The following is a 24,050-nucleotide window of genomic DNA, read 5'->3' as shown; positions in this document are numbered from 1 at the left end:
TAGAGACTTCATATCAAAGATCGAATTTGGTGAATGAAATGAAGAAATGAAGATTGAAGTCATCAAATGAAGAGTATCAACAAGTTGGCATCAATGCTTGAAGAAGATATCATAAGAATTTAAGCTTCAAGATGTCAAGACATGATGCTTAAAGACATGGAATTGCAAACAAGAAGAAAAGAAGATAAAAGTGTCAAAGAGTGGAAAGTTCAAGTGAAGAAGAAGACCACTAGGATAGATTGGTCACTTTTAATGTAGTTTGTAACTTCCACATATATATATATATATATATATATATATGCACTCACCACATGCATGTGCATTGCATCATACTAGAATAACCATAGAGCATACCTTGATCAAGTATGGAGAGTCTCTTAGTGGTAAGGGACATATTAAGAAAAATGTGTTCTAGTGAAATTCTGTGAAAACCACATTAACCTGACTTAAGGGTATTTTGGATAATCTTAGAGTCGGTATCAGGAGATGAAACCTTCATAGAGGTTGTAGAAAATTGAGTTGTGATTCCAATGCAACTGATCTCAAGTCAATCCAAGGTCAGACCGAAAAGTTATGATCAAAACACTGACGACTGGTTAGTATGACAACATTCTGTCAAAACAGAGTATGTCATATTGGCGGTCGACCGGCTGGAAGCCCCGGTTGACCGGAGCTGTCGGAGACCATAGCCGGTCGACCGTTAAAAAGTCCCGGTCGACCGATGACTGCCTGGAAGTGCCCCAACAGCTATATTTTGCCTCAACGGCTCTTGGCGGTCGACCGGCTACCAATGGCGGTCGACCGGTGGACCCAGAATTTGACCGTTTAAGTGAGATTTACTACCTAAAATGCTCTCCTAAGCTCACCTATAAATACCTCTAATACTACTCATTAATTAACAATAAATCCCAACTTTAGAGAAGCATTATTTGAACATTAGAAGTGAGAATTGGTTTACACCATCTCTTGAGTTCAAGTTCTTCATTTTACATTCAAGAGGAACTCAAGACCATCTACAAGTCTTCATCTACATCTTTGCATTTACATTACAAGCATAAAGAAGACTTCAAAAGGTGCATTCATTCTATCATCATTGCATATTTCATTTGCACCACACCGGAGGTAATTCTCTTTTATTCCACTTCTCCATTTTCTATTTTACATTAAGTCTAGACTGTACTTAGGCTTGTGTAAGGACCCTCTCATCCTTAAGAGATTGTAAGGATCATCTTATCCTTAAAAGAGTGTAAGGTGCTTCTCTACCTTAAAGGAGATTGTAAGGTGCCTCTCTACCTGCAAAGGAGATTATAAAGGCGCCTCTCTGCCTATAAAGGGGATTTGTAAGGATACTCTTATCCGTGAAAAAGATTGTAAATGTTTTCTTCCCTACCTACTGTACTGAAAGGGAGAACTAGTAGAATACCTTACAAGAGGATTCTTGTAGGGAGTGGACTAGACTCGAATTGAGTCGAACCACTATAAATCTTGTGTTATGGTTGTTCTTGTTTTATTTTCTCCGCATTATTTTAACTTGCAGTCACACTTGTGACCTATTTATCGAAAAGAGTTAAATTCCACTAGTATAACCAATTCACCCCCCTCTAGGTTATTTCACTATTGGTTTGAGTATATGAGTATTCACCTTTTTTTTTGGGTGACAAGTGTTTTTTGCAATTTTTTTCCACATTCACATGTTAAGACAATTTTGGAGTTAACAATGGCCATAAGGCCCTTAACTTGAGCCTATTATGGGCTTTGGTCCATTACAATCATGGTCCAAGAGTGGAACCGTTTTCATAGGCAAATTAAAACCGAAGCTGAGTTGAACCGAATTGAATTGGCCTGAGTATCCAAACACATAACCGAGTCAGTTCCCGGTTCGGTTTCGGTTCACCTCATCATCCCTCTGAACCAAATCGAAACTGAACGGAAAAATCGGAACCAAGCTGATTGACACCCTTAGTATGAAGGCGTGTTAACTAGTGTGAGAACTATGAGAGGTCATGGTAGTGAGTTCCCAATCACTATTCGACTACATCAAAGATCCGCTTTAAGTCCTTGTATATTTACACTTATCATGGATGATTTAACTATGAACATTCAAGGGGAGTTTCGTGGTGTATGCTTTTTGCTGATGATATCGTTTTAGTTGATGAGACAATGGCATTGATTAGTGATAAGTTGGAGTTATTGAAATCTATCTTAGAATCAAGAGATCTTAAGATAAGTAGAACGAAGACAGAGTATATGGTGTGTAACTTTAGTTGCTCAAGGACTGATTCTGGAGCAGTGAAACTTGAAGAGGGAGATTCCACAAAGTGACTGTTTTAGATATTTGGGATCAACTGCGAACAAGGAATATTAGTAGATGATGATGTTTCTCATATATTAAAGTAGGATGGATGGATGAAATGGAGGGGTGCACCAGGAGTGCTGTGTGATCAACGTATTCTTCTAAAGCTTAGAGGAAAATTATACAGGACTGTCATAAGATAGGCTATGTTGTATGGGGGTGGAGTGTTGGACAATTAAAAAAGTGTAATAGAGATAAACTGAGTGTAGTAGAGATGAGGATGTTGAGATGGATATGCGGCAAACTAGGAGAGACAGTAAGGAATGACAAGGTAAGAGCTAATTTGGGAGTGACCCTCAATTCAGGATAAGCTCCGAGAATGCCGCTTAATCCTTAAGGTGGTATGACCATGTTTAACGGAGGCCTTGGGATGCTCCAGTAAGGAGTGATCAAATCCAGCTGGAAGGAGGTAGAAGAGCTAGGGGCAGACCTAAAATGACCATTGATGAGTTGGCAAAGAAAGACATGCAGAGGCTAGGTCTGGATCCTAGTATGACATCAAATAGAGCCTGTGTTTGGAGGGCAATGATCTATGTTGCTGACCGCTTTTAGGTGGGCTGTCCCGTAGATGTTGCATTGCTGTGTTTCTTTTCTCTGTCTTTCTCCCTTTTATTTCTTTTTTCCTTGTGTTCTTATACTTTGGCAGGTCCATTTAGCGGACCCCATTTGATGTAGATACGCACCCATGGAGCAATCCATACCCATCTGGGTATCCAATGAGAGATGAACTGGACCCATATTGAGTCTTTGGCTAGTAGGATATTTTAGGATTTTTATTTTCATGCAATCTTTTGATTTTTGGTAACTTAGGTAGGAGATAACTACTAGGATTTAGTTTCGAATTAATTTAAAAGATGAACAAATTGGGGCTAATTTAGGAGTAGTTCCGCTAATTGATACGTTGAGAGCATGTTTGTTTGAGGTGGCACAAACATGTATAATGGAAGCCTTTGAATGCTCCACTAAGGAGCAATGATATGGCTTAAATTAGAGGAGCTGAAAGAGCCAAGGGTAGGCTAAAAATGACTATAGGAGAAGTGAGGAAAGACGTGCATAGCTAAGGACAAACTTAGAGCTGATTGGAGGAAGAAGATCTATGTAGAGTGGAGTTGTACATGTTTTACTAATTGGATCTTGGTTGATAGGGGCATCTTCTGTTCTGTTTAGTTAGTGATCACTAAGCATTACATCATTACACGTATTTTATAAAGCTGTAGAAATAAAAGGAAATCAAAGGTGAATTCTCTCTCTCCAATGGTTGTCAACTGTTGGAGTCGTCCCTAACTAATTAAATAACTTGTTAATAAAGGAAATAAAAGACCCAACTGAACGGTAAACTCTTCCATATGCAGATGCTTTGAAAGAGTACTAAGTTAAGTCAAATTTATCTCCTCCAAACTGGTCCCACAAATAGGATAAAATTTATCTTACAAAATAATTTCCTAACTAATAGCTAATAGGCCCCATTACTAATGCTAACTGCTAAATTAAAATACTAATTTCGTGTACCCTCTTGGACCTAAAGTTTGGCTCTTATAATCGAGCCCATTACAAATACAAACATTTAAAACAAAAAGCATAACAAGTATTATCAAAATGGTTCCTGACGTTGCTTTGAAACTGCATTGCTTCTAACGTGGGCGATTTTCTCACCTACTCATTGCTTTGAATGTGAGCGATTTTCGCTTGTGGCCATTGGAGGTCTTTTAAGGGTAATAAGAAATTGAGAATGGTTCCATAGCAATGAGTAGGTGAGGAACAAAGGACCTATTTCTTGCTACTTGCGAGTGAAGACGCACTCTCCTCACTTTGTGGACTTAGGGCAACTCCTGCTGTAATTTGTATTGAATTTACATTTCTTACTTAATTGTGGTTGGTTTTTGTTCAGAAACTCTTCCTTTGGTTTGTCCATTCATCTACCTATTAGCTGGTTTGATTTTTTATTGTACGAAATAGAATAATATTGCTGATTGTCTACCCTTTCCATTATCTGTTTTTTTCTTTCTCAATGAGCTTATTCATAGTTATTTGTGTTACTCTTAAAATTTATTATGCTAAATTTTGCTGGGGCAGGAAAAGGAACTCATTGAGAAGCACAATGCGTGGCTTAATGAAGAGCTAACGGCCAAAGCTGGTGAACTCATTAAGTTCCGTAAGCTGCATGCTGAACTAGAGGCTGATACATCTGCTAAGCTTGAAGATGTAAGCGAATCGTACTCTGTTATTTATAGTATTTTTCTTTTATGATATTTATTTAATTTCTCCCCATATCTCTTAGCACTGATAATTATTTGACTAGAAAATTTGAAGATTAATAATGCAAGTTGCAAGTAAGAAACCCCATAAGCTTGCTCAGAGAGGAAACTGAATTTAAATCCATTAGGAAATAGAACTTTAAGGTAGTAGATTTTGAAAAAGGAAAATAATAAAATTTTTTTTTTGGGGGAGAAATGTAAGTGATTATCATTAATAATTAATAAAAAAAAAAGTACATTGCTAGACAACAAGGTCTACCTCAGATGAAAAAGTACAAGGGCAGTTCCATGGTACATGTCAAAGGAATAATCTCTAAAATTGCCTCCAATACCAAAATAACTTGGATTACTTTTAGAAGCCCTACCAATATTGATTTTAACCTAATTGGAATTCGGAGGGGACCTCACAATCTCCAAAGTTCTCAGAGCCTTCGTTAATAGTCAGCAAGTCTGAGTCTATGGAAAATTCTCTCTCCCATGGTCCTGTGGCTACTGTTTTTTTCCTGAGCAACGAGCCGACATTCTAAATCAGAAGACTGTTTTCAGTAAGTGCACGAGGCGAGCTCATTTTTTAGTAAAAACTCCTTGTCATCGTTTACGCTCTCTCCATGTCTCAGAAAGGGAACTAGTCACTGAGCATCTCCATAACGTTTGCAAAGCTCCACTCATGTGGATGTTTTACCTTCCTTGTATGTTGTTACAGCCAAGGTTCAAGAACTCGTTTCATTTCAGTGGTTTTGAAACCACTGAAATTTTGTCAAAATGGTGTACATTTTCCCATTTGTTTCACTGGCCATTTTGGGGGGCTAATGGCTGAAGTGGCTGAAATTAGCAAAATGAGCGATACAAAATGACCGAGATGATCGAAATTTCGACAAAAGAGTGCATTTTTTTGGTAGAAATGAGCGAAATTTTGAAACGAAATGACCGAAATGTGACCGAGATGACTGAAATATGACTGAAATTATGTACTTTTATATTTCGTATGCCATTTCGTCTTGGTAAAAAAAAAAGAAGAAAAATACCAAAATATCCAAGATTTCAGCGAGTCTTCGAACCTTGTAGCTGCTGCACATTACAAAATCAAAACCAACAAGGTTAAAGAGCTCAAGAATTGATCCGTAAAATTTGTTAGTGAATGAGAAAGAAAAGGGTGTACCCAGTGCATGAGGTTCCCGCCACTGTGGGGTCTGGGGAGGGTCAAATTGTAGGCAGCCTTACCTCTGCTTTGCAGGGAGGCTGTTTCTTGATTTGAACCTTTGATCACTTGGTCACAAAAATGGAGCAACCTTACTGTTGCACCATGGTCCACCCTCTTTTGTTGGTGAATGAGTTTGACCAAAAAATTTGATTACTCTATTCACTATGCATAAGAGATAATGAACATCTAGACATGCATGGAACACCTTTCTGCCGAATAATGTCAGTTTGTAATCTCATATGAAGTGCATGCCAACACAGGGTGGCATATTTTGGTGGCATGCAAGCAAGCCAAATATATTTATTCCAGCTAACAATCTCCGATCTATACCTGATTGAATTCCATGCAGATTTAATGATAGATTTCCCTGAAGAGAAGGCTTCAAAACAAGCAAGTCATCATGATCCAGCAGGTGACATAGATTTCTTCACAAAGGAAAATATATTTACAACATAAAGGCAGAAGAAGCAGCAGTAAAAATCACGATGAACTTTCTGAGATGAAACCATGAACCCTAGTTGAGAAGTCTTGGATTATAGGCTTTCACTGACCCAGATTTTCTAAATTGACGAGAAGGCTACTGCCAGATTTTATTTCCCAACAGAGCTTTAGAAGCATGGATTTGTCAATGTCCCTCAATTTCCTGATTCCCAAACCACTTCATAAATTGGCCTTCAAACTGTATCCCATTTAACCACTGAAGATTTGGAAATGTTCGAATCTCCAGACAAGTTAAGGTTCCTGGTCTCATTTAGAATGTACGCATAGGTAAAAATTATTTCCTCATAAGACTTCGGTGAAAACAGTTTTGGTTCAGTATATATCTGGGTGTTACATAAGTGGACTCTTAAGAGAATAATCTATGTAGATTATATATTTATGCATATAACAGCAATAGACAATTGTCCCTAATCTTTGGATGGTGGAACAGGGTGTAGGGAGTAATGCAGAAATCCTCTAAAAATTAATACAAACAGCCAAGGACTTCAGAAAAAGGGTTGTAGTATCCCTGAGCAGCCAAAATACTCAAAAGAAGTAATATCTCTTTTGATTTAGAAAGTATGGTTGGACAAGATCTCAGTTCTGGTTAAATCTCAGCAATTGTAAGAGGGCAAGGATAAACAGGATATCAGAGAATTGAGAAATATGATTTAGGTTCTTTTAGATGAGAAAGATATAAATCGAATGTACAAATTAAAATTGAATTAATGAAAGCCAAGGATTAAGTCAGGTTCAGCAGGAACACAGAGGAAGGGCCCTAAAAATGACAGTAACAATTGCGAACCGGATAGAAAGAGTTATTGGCTTGCTAACTTGCTAAGATTGATACTAAAAGAAAAGCTGTAGCTGAGAAGTAACTGATCTCTTTAATTGATTTATAATCTAAGATCCAGCAGCAGCAGCAGCAGCAGCAGTAGCAGAGCCTGCGATTGGTGCTTATAGGAAATAAGGCAAAACTGTGATCATGGTGGCAATAAACAATAAAACAGACCAGAAGATCTTATTTCCAATAACTGAATGTGTAAGATAGTTATATGTGTTTCTAGACTCTAGGCTATTAAATTTTGATTAAGCCAAAAACAAAACCCAATTAGAAACCAACTGAAAAAAACTAGAAAACCGGCTAAAACTCTCCGAAACTGACCACTTGTTGGAATTGAATGACTTAATTTTAAATATAAAAGGAAAATTACAGCAATACTCCCATAAGTGAAGAAAACAACTAGTACCCCCCCCCCCCTCTGCATGGATTGTTTATGGGCTTTCTTGTTCCACTAGAATTGGCCAGTTTGGGTCTGTGTTAGCTGAAAGCAGCATCCTTGGGTTTTCGGCTCCAAATTGGTTCCAATTTGTACCATCAATGTAAAGTTGCTGTGTCTGACTATCAGTTGAGTTTATTGTGTTTTTTTTTCCAATTATATAGAGGTGAATAGGTGATTGCAAAGCAAAGCCAAGATAAACTCATGTAGGATTGCTTTGGAGTGAAGAGATTTTAAGATAACAGGTAACAAGTAACAACAAACATAACTTAATGTAGTTGAATGGTGATACAGGATTCATGTGACAGAAACAAGTTTTACTTAAGATAGGAGAGTCGGGATGAGATAAAACACTGATTGGATTTTAACTGGGGCCCAGGAATGTAGTGCTCTGAACATGTTTCTGAACAGCCTGAAGGGGGAGAACTGATGTTCTGCCCCCCCACCTATTTGTAGCTGTTCTGGTTTGTTGCAGGCTTGAAATCTCGTTGACATGGTCCAGATCGAAAGCTGGTCCTAGAACAACTGTTAAAGAGCACTAGCTAATATGCAACAAGGCAGGGTTAGCTGGCCTGATGTGCAGTCTAGTTCTTTTACCTGTTCAAAGATTGGATTGCTGTGATCCTCATAGAAGAAGATTTCCCCTTATCCTCCCATTGTGGTATTTTGCCCCATTGTGCATCTTCAGTCGAATAGGCTAACAGTCCATCATTTGCATTTCTACCTTTGTAATTGATCCTTTGCTTCCAGCAGCAGCAGCAGTCTCCCAAAATGACATCATGCCATGTTAATGCTCTTCACTAATTTACTCACTGAGCGCCTGACTGTATCCAATATTTTCTCTGGTTCTTCCAGGTTGAGAGACAGTTGAATGAATCGTCAAAATCCTTAAAGTGGAATAAGGAAAGAGTGAGGGAGCTGGAACTGAAACTGGCTTCCGTGCAGGAGGTGTGCTTGGATCTTTCCTCACTTGTTAAATTTGTTACTTTATTGTTCTTATCTTTTAGTTCTTTGGCCATCTGAACTGATTTCTGCACATGCATTTTTCTCATGTGTAGGAGTTATGCTCATGTAAAGATGCTGCTGCAACAAATGAAGAGCGCTTCTCTGCTGAAATTTCTACCGTGAGTTTCCTAGGGAATATTGGCATATAAGTGGTTTCTTCTACTTTTTTTCCTCTTTGAATATAAGTGGTGTTTTTCATTTTATTTTCTTTTACTTCTTTACCATTTGAAGTATCATAGGTGGACGCTTCTAGATTTCTTGGAAGAAAATAATAACTTCAGTAATGCCTTATTTTTCTCCTCTATCCCCTGGGGATGGGTGCTCCCTACCTGGGCATTTTCGTCATTTAGATGACCTTTTCTCTTTTCTGTGGAGTGCATAGTTGTTGGGTCTCTTTTGGTATTTGTAATGCAGGACTGATAGTTTTATCTCTCTCTTTTCTGTGCCAAGGAAGTAAGTGTGAGTAATGTCTCTTGTTCATAGTTATCTGTTTCTTTCTATGCTAAGGAAGTAAGATAGAGAATAATGTCTCTTTATGCTAACTTGCTAAAGAAGTAAGGGGAAGTTTCACCTAACAAATGAGACTAGTGCCTTAATGTTCCCTTTTGGCTTTTCCTGCTTTAGGAGGCTTTGGTGCAAAATTTGTAGGCTGTTTCATTGAAGCTATATTTTACTGTTCTGCTGGATTTTTTTTTTTCTTTATTCAGCCGGAAGGGGATTTTTGAATTATCTAGATTTAGCTGTGTAGGTTGTTCTTTTGGAAATTAAAGCATATTAGAGGTTCTTAAGTTACGGGTTTTCTTTTTATACCTTTTTTTTTTTTGGGATGAAGCATAGATTTCATTAATAAAGTAGAAAGGAATAGTATACAACAACAAGAGGGAGCCGCACTCCGCAGCTGAAGCAAGAGAAAGAAATATGAGGACTTACTCATGACAACACCTTGTATGTTAAGCTCATGTGCCAACTGCCAAAATATGCCGATATTGGTCTCTAGTTGAAACAAACATTGATCAACAAAATCAGTCAGTGAATATATCCAGTCATATGAGAGAATCTCTTGGGATGGTCTACACCATTCTTAAAACAACCTATCTCAACTGCTGGGTTGCCATTGACCATAATGTTGCTATAGCCACGTCTGGTAGAATTGTCCAAAACATATGGAGGGGCATGAGCCAAACCATCACTGAGTCACCCTCCTTTATGGGACTTGAGTAAACCAATAGAGTAACCCCTGTGCTATCTCTCACCATGCTGCCAACATAGTTTAAAATCTCATTTTGGTATGCCATGTTGGTCATACCAAAATTAGCGAAATGCAATGAAATTGGTGAAATTTCGCCGAAACTGTGCATTTTTTGCTAGATGTTTAGCTGGGCAATGGCCATTTTAGGCTTTGATACTAAAGGGAAAACTTATTTTAGAGTATATTGACATATGTAAACTTCATATTGCATGAAAAGTCACACCAATGTGGTGGTTTGGATTTGCATCCTTGGTTGACACTATACACTAAACCCTACTGTATATCTTGTGTAATATTGCATATTTGCATATTTTTTTAGTATTGGAAGATAGTAAAGACAAGTAAAACAAGTAAATTATGCTCCATGCATGGTTTAAAGTATCTCCGATACGATACGATACCCCTCCGATACGTATCTTAAATTTAGCCGACCAATACGACAATCGATACCGATACTTAATCCTTGATCTTTAGCATATCTTAGCGTATCTCCGATACGAAATGATACCCTCCGATACGTATCTTAAATTTAGTTGACCGATATGTCGACCGATACGATACTTTAATCCTTGGGCCTCTATGAATGAAGAAACATAATTTGATTAATTATTGATGAAATAGGACAAGCTATAATGTTCAAGTAACAAAGAAACCCAAGTCGTCCTCTCCCTTCTTCAGACGCCAGTTGTGGACACCCTAAGGAATAGGCTTCTTGTTGTCTCTTGGGGCGTTCCTCAGGCTATTTTATTCTCCCCTCCCCCGCCCAATAGGGCTGTTTCATTTGGCTCCTCCGGTTTATATAAAAAAACCAAGTCCCAAGTCTCCCAACAATACAATACTATTTGCTATACGAACAATGACGTGCTGGATCAGGTCAATTCATGGACCAATGAAGCCATTGTGCATTTTCCTTTGATTGTATGATAAATGCATGCCTCATCATAGTATGCGAGAAGAAACGCTCTTAGTCCTCCACAACTGCCTTGTAAATGGCCTCATTTACATATTGGAGGTAACCTACTTGATGTAGATAAGTCACTTAATGGGCTTATTTTATTACAAATAAGCTTTGGGTTGGGTTATGTATGTGTTGTGCCTTTGATCCCATGTGTTTTCTTTATAATGGATCACTTTAATGGGTCTAAAATATGGGTAGAAAGTAGGAAAACGGGATTTAATTCATTAGTTTAGTTAGAGTCATGTTTTGAATCTATTTCCTTTGTTATTTCACTTTCAGTCAGTTTAGGTTTCCCTATTAGTGAATGGCTAGTTAGTTACCGACTCCATGTTGGAGTTATGGTCCTAGTCATATTATGAGTCCAGGTCCTACTAGGAATGTCTAGTCATATTTGGAAACTAGCTTCTAATTATGATAAGATTGTTATTCTGCCCTCTTTAAATAGAGAAGTCTATGTACTCATAATTTCATATTTGAATAAAGATAATTTGCAGTTTATTGTTTAGAGCAGCTGGGATAGCTATGGGTGAGAAGCCCGGGCTGAGATAGCCACTTCCTCTCCCACTTTCTTTGTTTCTTCTTTGTTTCAGCATTCAATTCTTTTCTTTGTTTACTATTATTGTCATTAGCCTTCAAGAAGAACCAAATCTGTCTAGAACTGCAAGAGTCACAATCGATCAGCCAAAGAATTCCTGTTCTTGAAGCCAATCGACCTCCATTGCTGCCCAAGTCTGAGATCTGACCTTCAGATCCTTTGGGGGACTGGTCCTACACTCTAAGAAGATCAATCGATCCTCTCTTGAAGGTATTCTGAAGTAGATAAGCTGTTGTTCCTGCAAAATCATTTTCATTCTCTCTCCTAGGTCTGAAAATTAAGGGCCTGTTTGATAACGTTTCTGCCGTTTCTGTTTCAAGAAACAACAGAAACGTAAATTTCCGTTCTAGAAGCAAAAACGGAATTGAAGGTGTTTGATAAGTCATGTTTCTGGAAGTTGATAGTAACTAGTGAAAGAATGACCATGAGTCATTTCCAGAAACGACGAAACAAGTTCTACTTGTTTCACCTGGGTCATTTCTTGAGCCATGAATAGGTAGAAATTTCAATTTCTATTATGAAAATAAGTGAAACGAAACAGTTTTAACCAACGCTTTTTGTTCCGTTTCTGCCGTTTCTAGACATAGAAATGATAGAAATGCTTTTCTTGAAACGTTATCAAACAGGCCCCAAGAAAGTGCATAACTCTCAAACCAGCTGTCAGAAGACCTTCACATTTGGGGGTTTTTGTACCCTCCCAGGGCACTACAATCCACCAAATTTGCAGCTCAATTGGAGCCCTATAGACCTGGCCGCACCTCTCTCTCTATCTCCAGCTCTATAGCAGGTCTTTCTCTGTCTTTTCGGGTTGGATTTTGGGCTGGTTTTGCTCCTGTATGGGTATTGTATCTTTGGGGATTTATTTGATGGTTTTATTCCCTTGTTTCCTAGTCCTATTTGTATTTTTTGGGGTTATAAACTGTTGGGGTAGTTTCTTGTAATCTCCTCCTGCATTACTACTGGTCCTACTATAGTCCAACACATAATACTTTTCCTTATTTCTCTTTATTTTTTTGAATTTCAAAAATAAAAAATAATTATTACTGGCACAAACAAATTCCGACTCCCTGAGGCCTAAGATTGAAATACGGTGTCTTAACATATATAAAATTGACAACCATCCAATTGTATTAACACTAATTTTTTCACATTTTTGTTGTAGAAAAATCAAATTTTTAAGACAATAAAATAATAAATATATATCAACATAAACAAATTCTGACATTGTGAGGCCTACATGGGGCTGTGGTATGACATAAAATTTTTATCACTAAACAACAACATTATCATATTTTTATTGCAATATGTCATTTTTGGGAAAAAGTTCTTTACCTGGATCAGTTGAATGTGGCCAATTCTTCACCAATTTGCAGAGACTGATGTCTTTGGAGTAATGTGGTAACCCCCCCATCATTGTATTCCAAGAGTTTGATGAGGTGATGTGGCCAAAATCCAAGAAAATAGGTGTTTTTTTTCCTTCTCCGAGGCGAAACCACCGAAAACAGCGACATTCTAGTTGAAATTTTGGCCAAAACCCACGAATTGCTGCTTTTAGACAATGTGGATTGTTTCGTTTGCTCGACCAAAATTTTTACAGTTTTGTATTTCTCCTGGTGTTTCGTCTCAACTCTCAAGTTTCTTGAGTTTAGAAAAATTTTGGTGAAAATTTGTGAATATTTAGAACTATGGCTGATAATGATAGAGGGGCTTTGAATCTTGAGAGAGCAACTATCAAAGTTTATTTTGGCTATTTTTGTTGGTGGTGGACCCACTCATAACTGATACGGTCCCAAGATGTCCTTCACCACAATACAAACTGAATACCACATTGAGTTCCGGGCAGGATCAAAACCATTAGAATTCTGTTGCTGCCGGATCGGGTTTTCCTCCGATTGTATCACAAAATCTGGTCATGTCATAGTATGTTGGAAGAAACGTTCGAAGTCCTTCACCGCTGCCCTATAAATGGAGCCGTCATCAAACTGAAGTTAACCTAGGGTATAGATCTCTTAACTGTTTGGGACTCGATCGCGAGCCATGGCTATTGGGTGGTGCGTATGCACAAGATTTGGAAAAAAAAAAAGAGCACAAAAACGGGTTATCCAAGCTTAATCAAAAAAACTTGTTGAAATGAGTGTTTGTTTGAAATTCTGTTCTATTCTTAAGCCAAAGTAACATTTTGGCTGAAATTTTGGTGAAATGAAACACTTCAGACTTGAACATAACGAAAATTTTGAAATTTTGTATATCTCTAAATGTGGCATGTGGATTTGTTTCAATCATTTGCTAAACTGAAATGTATAACGAATTTAGGCAAAATCTCGAACATTGTCAATAGGTACATATTTATAGATTTCCATTTAATAGTCTCCCATGCTGAGCTTGCCAGCCAAATGGTGTGACCCTATGGGGTGTTCCCACTAGGCACTAAGGTTGTACATGCAAATCTAACTTGTCTATGGTAATTAGTGTTATTTACTATAGTGTTATTTACCAGTAAGTAACACTAATTAACAAGTAAAAAAATAGTTGGAAATAACATGTATACCTCTACAACAAAAACAACAACTAACTCAGCCTCATCCCAACTAGAGTGCAAAGACAAAAATAAGTAAAAGTAAAAGAAATGGTACAATAACAACTCAGAAAAATCCACCTAAATGGGGTGGCCTACATAAATCCTTGCCCTCCAATCAGCACTTTTCGATGTCATACCTGAGATAAAACCTAAACTATTAACTATGCATGTCTTTCTTCACTACTTCTATTGGTCATTTTAGGCCTACCCCTAGCTCTTTTAGATCCTTCAATCTAGATCAAATCACTCCTCCTTAATTGGTGCATTTGAAGGCCACCGTTGATCATGGACATGCCACCTCAAACGGACAACTTTCTTGGAGATTCTCAAGGTATACAAATCCGTCCACTTTAACATTGCATAGTGGATTTTCAGCTGTGAAAAATTCAACCGTCCAAAACCCTTATCCATCGAAACAACTAGTATACTGACCATAGATTAGGCATAAAACATTTATAGAACATTTTTGAAATATAATTATTTAACAATAATATATTTAATTGCATTTGCAAACAATTTACAAAACTGCTGCCGAGCTTGGATTTCGTCCAATCATTGTCTATAAATTCTCTTAGGATATTCTCCCTTATTAGGAAGTGGATTCCATGTTAAGTGTCTCCTCCACTCTCAGATGCACATCATGAATCTTGCATATCCATATATAGCCAGTGTAGGCATCAACCATTTGAACACCAAGAAGCACAAAGTACTTGTAGTGGTAGGGACCTCTTAGGTATGGGGACAAAAAAATTTCATAGTCTTATTGCGTAAACAATTGATGGTGATACATACAAGACTGTCATAGCCTCACTTAGATCATGTCCAACACACATACAATATGAATGCTCACGTCTATATACTTGAATGATATACTGAGAAATATAAAATGTGACAACTCTATGAAAATAATGCTACTTTAAGGTATAACCTTAGGAGTTAGGACAACACATTGCACTTAAAGTGATAATGCAAATGCATACACTTAACTAGGGTTTGATGAACACATATCCAGCAATAATCGAAGGTATTTTTCTTTGTTTTTTGTTTTTTAATGAAAATCGTATTGTTTCTCACTTGTTGGTGCTGATTTCCTTGGTACCTTTTTTGATTTTCTTTAGCTTCAAAGGAATTTTTGAGGTAGATAGAATCATTAAGTTGCACTATTGGTCACAGGATCAAAACTTGGAAGCAGCCTCTTGTGCAAAGCAAGTGTAAGGCTGCGTACACTTGCCCCTCTTAGAACTTGCGGTAGTGGGAGCCTTGTGAATTGGGTTGCTCTTTCTTATAGAATCATAGAAATTGGGCATTTCATGATTTTTGGTTGTAGATTTATATATTTTCAATGAAATATTAAAAAAAAATAAAACATTACATATTAATTGGGTATTTGAATTTTTAATATTTGCCAATTTTTTTTCGGGGCTACTGATTTTTTAAGACAACTTGTTTTCTTTTGTTGTCTTTCATTGGATCATGTAGCCGACCCCATTTAGTTGGGATAAGGCTGAGTTGTTGTTGTTTGATTGCTGATTGTTCTTGTCCTCTTAGCTATATGCTTCATTTTCTCCCTCACATGACTAATTTGTCCAATCTGTGGATCTTATTCAAATGGATGATTCATGAATAGTCTGATTTCTAATTTTTTAATTATTCTATTTTTATCATCACTTAATTGATTTACTTCAATCGAAATAGTCGAGTTGAATTTACTTTTGCAATGTCTTTCATTATTCTTTTTTTAAATAAAATTGTTTTAGCAGTCTGTCTTTTTTTCCCCACTTGTATATATGTTTTTCTTTGGGTCAGAAAATGAGTGCATCTATCTGTTGTTGAAAATTAATTGTGGTAGGTTTGGAAATGTATGTTGGTCTTTAAGATGGATGAATACTGACTGAGGTTTGAAAACTGGCATGTGCTCTCTCTCTCTCTCTCTCTCTCTCTCTCTCTCACACACACACACACACACACACACAAGCACGCACGCACGCTCACACACAGTGGCAACTTCATATATTTGAGTGAGGCATATTATCTTGAAGAGACAAAGCTCTATGGAGGGAAATGTTGAAAACATTGATCATCAAATCCATTAAATCCCTCTTCTGCTCCTTGTGGAAAGGTTTTGACTCTCCCAAATTTCTCCACCCCATCTTTTGGTTCCTAGTTTGTCTTCCCAATAGTGAAGGAGGCCTTGGCATTAGGTGTATCAAGGATGTCAATTCTATGGCCATCCTCAAGCTGTCTTGAAAATTGACCTCCAAACACCCGGGAATCTGGGTGTCTTGAGTCTACTCTTCCCTCCTTTGTAATGACTCCCTCTGGACTTGCAGCATCAAACCCAACTCCTCTTGGGTGTGGCGTAAGATTCTCCTTGCCTGACCCCATGCCTCAACTGCCATCAAATCTCTTTTCGGCAATGGGGCAAATACCTCCTTCTGGCTTGACAACTGGCATCCAACTGTAGTGTTTTCCCTAATTGTGAGCTATAGAGTGGTCTACTCCTCTGGTATTCCTAGAGCTACCTCGGTCTCCTCGATCATCTCCAATGGTTCATGGTCCATCCCTAATATTCCCCCTTTCCAGCTGCCATCATTTCATCTACTCCATTCTTTCCCCCTCTTTTGGTGTTGATCGAATCATCTGAGCCCTTTCCCCTCGGGTCGCATCTCCTCCTCGGCTTGGAACCACTCCTGTTCCCCCAACCCCACCGCCCCCTGGCACAAGGTTGTCTGGTTTCGTGGCCACATCCCTCGTCACAGCCTCACCGTTTGGAGAACTCTCTCCAATTGCCTCCCCACCCAATCTTTCCTCATTTACCGCCATATTCCTATCTCCCCGGCTTTCTGCCTCTGTTGGAATGGTATTGAAGATGCCAATCATCTCTTCTTTGATTGCCCCTTCTCCTCTCGTATTTGGAAGTTTATCCTCTTCAAATGTTGGCCTGCTTGAAGACTCCCCCTTGCTCTTCAGAGAGAATAGAATTGGATTGATATGACTTTCTCTGTAATTCTATTTGTGACACTGTCGGTAAACTAGCATTTGGGGTTGCTGTCTCCCATGTTTGGTTGGAGCGAAACCTTCATATATGGACTTCTAACGCTAGATCCTTTGATAAGATTTGGAAGGCCATCTACTTTGACGTCTCCTCCAAACTTGTCTCTCCCTCCATAGGGCAGTTGTGGATTCCCCTAGAAACAGGCTTATTGTTGTTTCCTGGGGTCTCCCTCATTCTATTTTGTGCTCTTCTTCCCCCTGCCCTGTAGGGTTGTAGCATTTGGCTCCTTCAGTTTGTATATCCGCCTCTTTTTCCCTGTTTTATATATTATCCATTCATCCAAAAAAAAAAATATTAATGGTTGACAACTCAGTCTACCACCACCACGAACCAGGAAAAAAGAGAGAGAGAGAGAGACACTCAAAACGGTATAGATTGACCTTGCTTCAGCCCGAGACAAAAAAGGACACTCAAAGCAACATTTTATAAGGTTTTGGTACAGTTTGAACTTTGAATGGATTTTTTTTTTTAATTACCTTTCCAACAACACCAACATATTACCCTTTAAAGTTGCATCAAAACATCTATGAACAATTAATTGATGCAGTGTTTGTCTGCGATGGGAATTTTATTTTTGGAAGTTAATTAGTTATGAGTTTATTTGAAGCAATTTTGAATTTTATGATATTTAATTAGTTTATGAGTCTATAAATGCTAAAGATTGTAATTCACAATTTATTAAAATTTATTGATATTTTGGTTGCGGCATTCTTATCTCTTTTTTTGGTTTATTTGTTTGCTTTTTGGGTCATCTGTTTATATTATTGGGTTTCTAGCAGTGATCAACACCTTTATTACGATTGGGTTACATCAGGGTTTAATCTCAAGCCCTTATCTATTTGCGCTTGTCATGGATGAGCTAACCAAGAGCATTCAAGACGAGGTTCCATGGTATATGCTCTTTGCCGATGACATCATTTTGGTGGATGAGACAAAAGTAGGGATTAATGCTAAAGTAGAGCTATGGAGATGAGCCTCAGAAACAAGAGGATTTAATATTAGTAGAACAAAGACAGAGTTTATGTTGTGTAATTTTAGTCGCATTATGATGTATAATGGTGTGGCAAAAATTAGGGAAAGAGATATATTGCAAAGTGACTATTTTAGATATCTGGGATTTATTAAAAATAAAGAAGGTGACATAGAGGATGATATTTCACAGAGAAATAAAGTGGGATGGATGAAGTGGAGAGATGCAACCGAAGTATTGTGTGACTGACGTTGATGTAGATATGGCTACACTTGACTGGCTGGACCAGCATGACCAAGCTTTGGAAGCCAAGAGCGAAGAAGAACCGGTCCAACTCAGGGTTTTGGTCCAACAAGGCTTGGAAATAGATTAGTAGTTTGTTTTATGCCTTTTATTTTGCAAGACATGAACGTAGGAGTTAGAATCAGTTTAGTTTCCTTTTATGACTTGTTTCCTAGTTTAGGATAGCTTCTATTTCAGTTTGTTTCTAATTCTTTCTTCTATTTTCCCTATATATTAGTTGTAATCGATGGACAAGGCTAGAGAGATTTGATAGTGAAGGAGAATAGGTTTGGTTTTGTGCTCTGCGAGAGTGTGTGCTTCCATTTTCCACTTGCTACTCTGATCTTCCCCATCTTCTCTAAAGTGCCATAAAGCTATGTGTAGCAGTGATGATGATGATGTTAAGATGGATGTGTGGAAAAACTAGAAAAGATAGTGTAAGGACTGAATGTTTACAGCTGATTTGGGTGTTGTCCCGATCAATGAATAGCTTCGAGATAGCTGTTGGTGGTGGTATGGTCATTTTCAACGGAGGCCTGTGGATGCCCCAGTGAGGAGGAGTAATATGATAACGATTGAAGGAGCTACAAGAGTTTGGGGCAGACCTGAAATGACTGTAGGAGAAGTTGTGAGCAATGACATGCGTAGTTTGGGCCTTGTACCAAGTATGACCTCGGATAGAGCCTATTGGAGAGCAAGGATCCATGTAGCCAGCTCCATTTAGCTGAGATTTTCCCGACTTGTTGGACTGTGCCTCTTTCCTCTTACTTTCATCTTGCATTTTTCATTTGTCATTTTCCATTTATCATCTCTTTCCCCATTCGTCTTTTCTCATTTCTTCCCCTCCCCTTCTCTGTTTAGAATTCAGTTTTCCTTACTTGTTTTGTTTAGATCCATGTAGCCAACCTCATTAAGCTAGGATAAGGCTTAGTTTTTCGTTGTTGCTGTGCAATTGGCAAAAATCATTTTGAAAACTAAATGTGAAAGCTCTTTGTTCATTTATATTATATTATGAGTCTTTTTAGCTTTTCTAAATATTTCTGTTGATTAATTCTGCCTTGGTAACTGCAGGTAACAAAGCTTGTTGAATTGTACAAAGAAAGTTCGGAAGAATGGTCTAGGAAGGCAGGAGAACTTGAGGGTGTGATCAAGGCGTTGGAAGTATGAAATTTCTCTGAAGGATGATGCATCTGAATTTTCTGCATTCTGTAATAGCATGTCATGTCTAATGTCTTGGTGTTTTCTGTTGACAATTTGATATGCAGACGCATTTGAGCCAAGTTGAAAATGATTATAGAGAGAAACTCGAAAAGGAAGTATCTGTGAGAAAAGAGATTGAAAAGGTTTGCAATCTTTTACTTCACACATCTTGGTCATTCATAATTCAAATAGGTGAATAACTCTATAGGTATGAGTTCAATGACAAAAACCATTGGTCGGGAGTGCCCCACGCCTCCTTGAACTAGTTCTGCCTCCATGAGTGCCCCCCCTCCATGGGTGCCAGCCGCCATGGTTGGGCTCCATGGTGCAGTGCTGTTTCGACCCTAGCCTCCCTCCTCTCCCAGCCCTGCTTCACTTGGCAAGTTGGCTGGAGGCTGATCTTTCTCCAACAATGGGATTGCTACCTGTAACTTCAACGTCTTGAGCTAAGCTCTATCCTCTGGATCACCCTACCTGGGCTACCTCTCCACTTTTGGTGTGAATCTGGGCTCAGTATTGTCTGGTCTGTTATGGGAAATCTCTTGTGCTTTGATGACAGAACCAAGCTTACGGACTGCCTAGCTTTTGCGAGGATTTAGGTTGAAGTATCTGATGAAGAACCCCCGCCATATTCCATCACTGTTGCATATGATAAAGGTCATTCTTTCTAGGAAGATGCTCATTATGATTGGCTTCCTCCTCACTCCCTACTCTGCAAGGCGTTTGGCCACAACTCTTCATCATGCTGCCCTAAGCCTGCTGTTATTGTGGACCATCCCTCCTCCTCTAATGTTGTCTATGCCCCAATCACCCTATGCGGCTATACCGCACCATCTACCCCCTCCCTTACTCCCCTTGGCCATCGTTCTCCCAGTTTTGGCTGCCGTAAGAGTTGTTGCCGCTGCAGCTTCCGCCATTGTGAATAACTTGCGTCCGGCTCTCCTTGTGGCCATGATGCCGTTCATCCCTCCTTCCTAGAGCCCCAAATCATTGCAAGTACCGTTGCTGGCTTACCATCGGCCCATACTGGTTCTAGTTTCGATGTAGTCCTCTCCTTCTTTCCGTCGGCCCTCACCGCTGCACTCTCTGAGGGTTCCCTCTGCTGTTCATAGCACCCTGCTCTCCTTGCCTCCCCTTTTCCTGCTATTAGTAGCCTTGTCCCTTTCCCCAAGTCTTTCTCGATCCACTTACCTCCCATCATCCCTTCGCCTGCTCCCCCTCATTGTCTTCTCGGCCTGACCCACCCACATGTTTGAATCCCTACTTTTCAAGATTCCCTGTGCCCTATCCCCACTTGCCTCCCTTGTTCCTATCCCTTGTTTTGGGGTGGGGCCTTATCTTGGCATGTCCGAGTCTCCTTCGCCCACTTTGGTTGTTGGTCCTACAGCCAATCTCAATCCTCCTCGTGTTGTCCAACCATCCAGCACTCTTCCCTCAGCCCTCCCTGTCTATGGCCAGCCTTCCTTATTTGGAATAGAAAAAGGAAGGGTCAGTAGCAGCTGCTACTGCTACCACAAAGAAGAAGATGAAGAAAACGAAATAGAAGAAACAGAAGCAGTAGCTGCAACTGTTGCTGGAGATGCAGCGGCAGTTTCAGTTGCAACCACCACAGCCGTTGCCTTTGATAGGAAGAATGGGGAAGAAGAAGATGGGTACAAGGCATCGAACATGAGAAGAGGAAGAAAATACTGCATCTTTTCCTTCTTCAAATAGGGTTTTATTTCTGAAAAGAAAGCAATAATTGGTTCTATACATTTCCCCCTTATAAGTAAAGAGAGAATATTTTTCATTCTACATTTTGGGCCTTTCCCTATAAAATTGCTACTTAGAAGTAAGAAATGCTATACTTCAATTAGAACTCCCCCTTTGTATATACATGCTTTGATGGCCTAGGCACCTGGCTACCGCCTATAGTTTCCCTTGCACCATGACAAATGATAGCCGTGATAGTGTTTCTCACCTCCATCCTTTACAGAACCTTGACTAATTTTCTGCAGAAACCTGTGATAAGAATAAGTTATTTTTCTTGTAATTTTTGTCCTAGATGTTGGTTTCTAACTATGATTTGTATAAGTTTCGAAGAAGAGAATAAGAAGTGTGATTTATATGCTTCTTGTTTATCAGAAGCTCATAATATTTATTTTGTTGGTTTTCGGTGTGAGGATTGTTTACTGTCAATTATGATGACATTACATTTTGGTGGCTGTAGGAGGCTGGAGTGTTGAAAGAGAAACTGGAGAGGTGTGAAGCTGAAATTGAGAATAATCGGAAGGCTAATGAATTGAGTATTCTTCCAATTGGCAGTTTTACCAAAGAAATGTATGTTATATTAACATGCTTCGCTTTCCTTCTGATCGAATGATATTGAATCCAGTTTCCTGTTATATTACCTGTACAGTGTTGATTATTGTGCTAAAAACTCGGTTACTGGGCGCACTCATGTTTGTATAGAAAATCTTGAGTGCTAAGATATCTTGTTATTTTTCTTTCCCTTTTGTCTGATTGTATTCATTTTTTTTTTTTTGGGGGGGGGGGGTTGGTGGGGTTAAAATTTTAGTTATTCTTTCTCGGTGTTTATATATTTGACATTCTGATTGGATTAGTTTCAATAACCTGTTAGGACAGAATCACGGTTACCCTGGATTAGAGAACAATAGGGTAGAAATAGAGAATTATTTGTAAGTCAAAATCTATGCCTCAGATATGGACGAAAAGTTGGTCTATTGCATGGTTGCCAAGGCGGCTCGGTGATTTGCCTGTGGCCTAGGCGACTGTCGCCTTATTGCACTGGATTTGTTATTTCATTTACTTAAGATACTGTTCATAAATAAGAAAATACCTCTATTTGAATCCAATAAAAATAGTTTAAAAATCAAAATCCAAAAGGATAAAAAGTCAACCCCCCGGTCCAAGAACAAAAACTAGAGTTTTGGTTGTAGGGCAATTTTTAACTTTCAAATGCTAGGGTTTTTCTCAATTCTGAAAATTTTGTAGATCTTATCATGGTAAAACATTGCTGAAAACAAAAAATCTGGTAAAATAATCTTTTGTTTTGATGTCCATAAAATTATTTCCATTTAGACGATTTAACAACATTCGTACACTTTAAAATAAGTTTGACCGGAACATAACCTTGTCATAAAACCTCATATTTAAGTAATCTTAGACTTGTTTGAAAGCTATTTTTGTGTTATATCTAATACAAAAAGTCTCATGTAAAAATAAAATCATTTGACCAATCAAACTTATTATAGAACAAGAGCTTTTCTCTTAATGTCAATAAGTCATCTTGATTTTTGATGACTTGATGTGACTGTGACTATGTTGATTTTTTATGGCTTGATGTTGCTTAATGTTGATTTTTATACTATTTGGTATATATTGTAACATGCTAATTAAATTTAGAAAATAGGGGGAATAAAAATTAACACATGGTCGATTTGATTGCCATAACAATGCCATAGCGTGCAATTCATTGCCAAATCGATTAGCCACCCCTCCACGGCCTTGAGTCGCCATGACGCCGTGACAACTATGGTCTATTGTAGTTTTTAATCAGCCCAAGATATTGCCTAAATTCCAAGTTCTCTGGTTAGATTAGGAGTAATGGTCAGTGACATAAAATAGTAACTTGCTTGGTTCACAAAATAGTAACTAGTGGAGAAATTAGTTAATTCCACAGCAGCAGCTCAGGTAGCCTCCAAACTCAGGTTGACGGAAGATGTAAATCTTGATCGTGGAGGATAGACATACCAAATTGTGACCAAATTGTGGTCCAACCGAAGAAGTCAACTGCTGTTACAGCAGGGTTTGAACTGAGAAAACTTTAGTCGGTAGGTGCTGTATCAGTAGGGAATCAGTGGCAGGCTTGTTCCAACTTGAGGAAATCTTTCTGCAGTAAATCACAGGTATTCAAGCCAACTTTCTGCACTTGATATTACCTCAATCTTTGGTTGCAGGGACTCCACGCAAACTGGTAGTTTGCAGAAAATAGAAAAAAGAATGAAGAAGAGAGAAGAGGATAGGGAAGGTATGACCTGGCTTCACCACCTACCAATCGTTAGATTCACCACTAAAGAAGCTGCTGGATCACCACTGCAGCAAGCCATCTTCATTGAAGAAGTCACAAGGAATAACCAAAATCATGGGGCATGGTTCCCCCTACTTGTATTTGTAAAATTTGCATGAGTACATATTATGAACGCTTCATGTGTAGGAGAGACTTTACTAACAAGTAACTCAAAATTAGGAACTTTTCTAGAAAAGAAATCTACTAACTACTATATAAAAAGAGAGAACCCTAAATAGTAACTCCTAGAAGCTATGACTAACCACTAAGTATGTGACATAAAAAAAATAAAAAATAAAGTAGTAGTGTATGTAACAGTATATTCCAGCTAGCAATCTTCTAGATAATCTCCTCTCCATGCAATTCACACGGGGCCCACTCATATCTTCATACAATCTTCTAAAAGAACACCCACAAGTGCTGGTGATGTAGCCATAACTAGGATGAAGCTTGGGTGAACTAGGTGGAGGTCCGAACCGACTGATGTTGAAGAATCAGCAGATGAATTGTGGTTAGGGGT

The 24,050-nt window shown here is 38.5% G+C and overlaps 1 protein-coding gene across 1 annotated transcript in view; it reads left to right on the top strand.

Annotated features, from left to right (window-relative positions):
- The window catches only part of LOC122093720 (nuclear-pore anchor), a 93,775-nt gene that overhangs the window by 14,100 nt on the left and 55,625 nt on the right, over nt 1–24,050 (top strand). The window contains exons 4-9 of the mRNA XM_042664165.1: nt 4,427–4,555; nt 8,425–8,517; nt 8,628–8,693; nt 19,333–19,422; nt 19,527–19,604; nt 21,671–21,780. Coding sequence (XP_042520099.1) covers nt 4,427–4,555; nt 8,425–8,517; nt 8,628–8,693; nt 19,333–19,422; nt 19,527–19,604; nt 21,671–21,780 — 566 coding nt within the window. The remainder of the gene's footprint in view (nt 1–4,426; nt 4,556–8,424; nt 8,518–8,627; nt 8,694–19,332; nt 19,423–19,526; nt 19,605–21,670; nt 21,781–24,050) is intronic.

Source organism: Macadamia integrifolia, chromosome 11, assembly GCF_013358625.1.
Source record: "Macadamia integrifolia cultivar HAES 741 chromosome 11, SCU_Mint_v3, whole genome shotgun sequence".
NCBI classification, from domain to species: Eukaryota; Viridiplantae; Streptophyta; class Magnoliopsida; order Proteales; family Proteaceae; genus Macadamia; species Macadamia integrifolia.
This window is presented reverse-complemented; position numbering and strand designations above follow the sequence as displayed.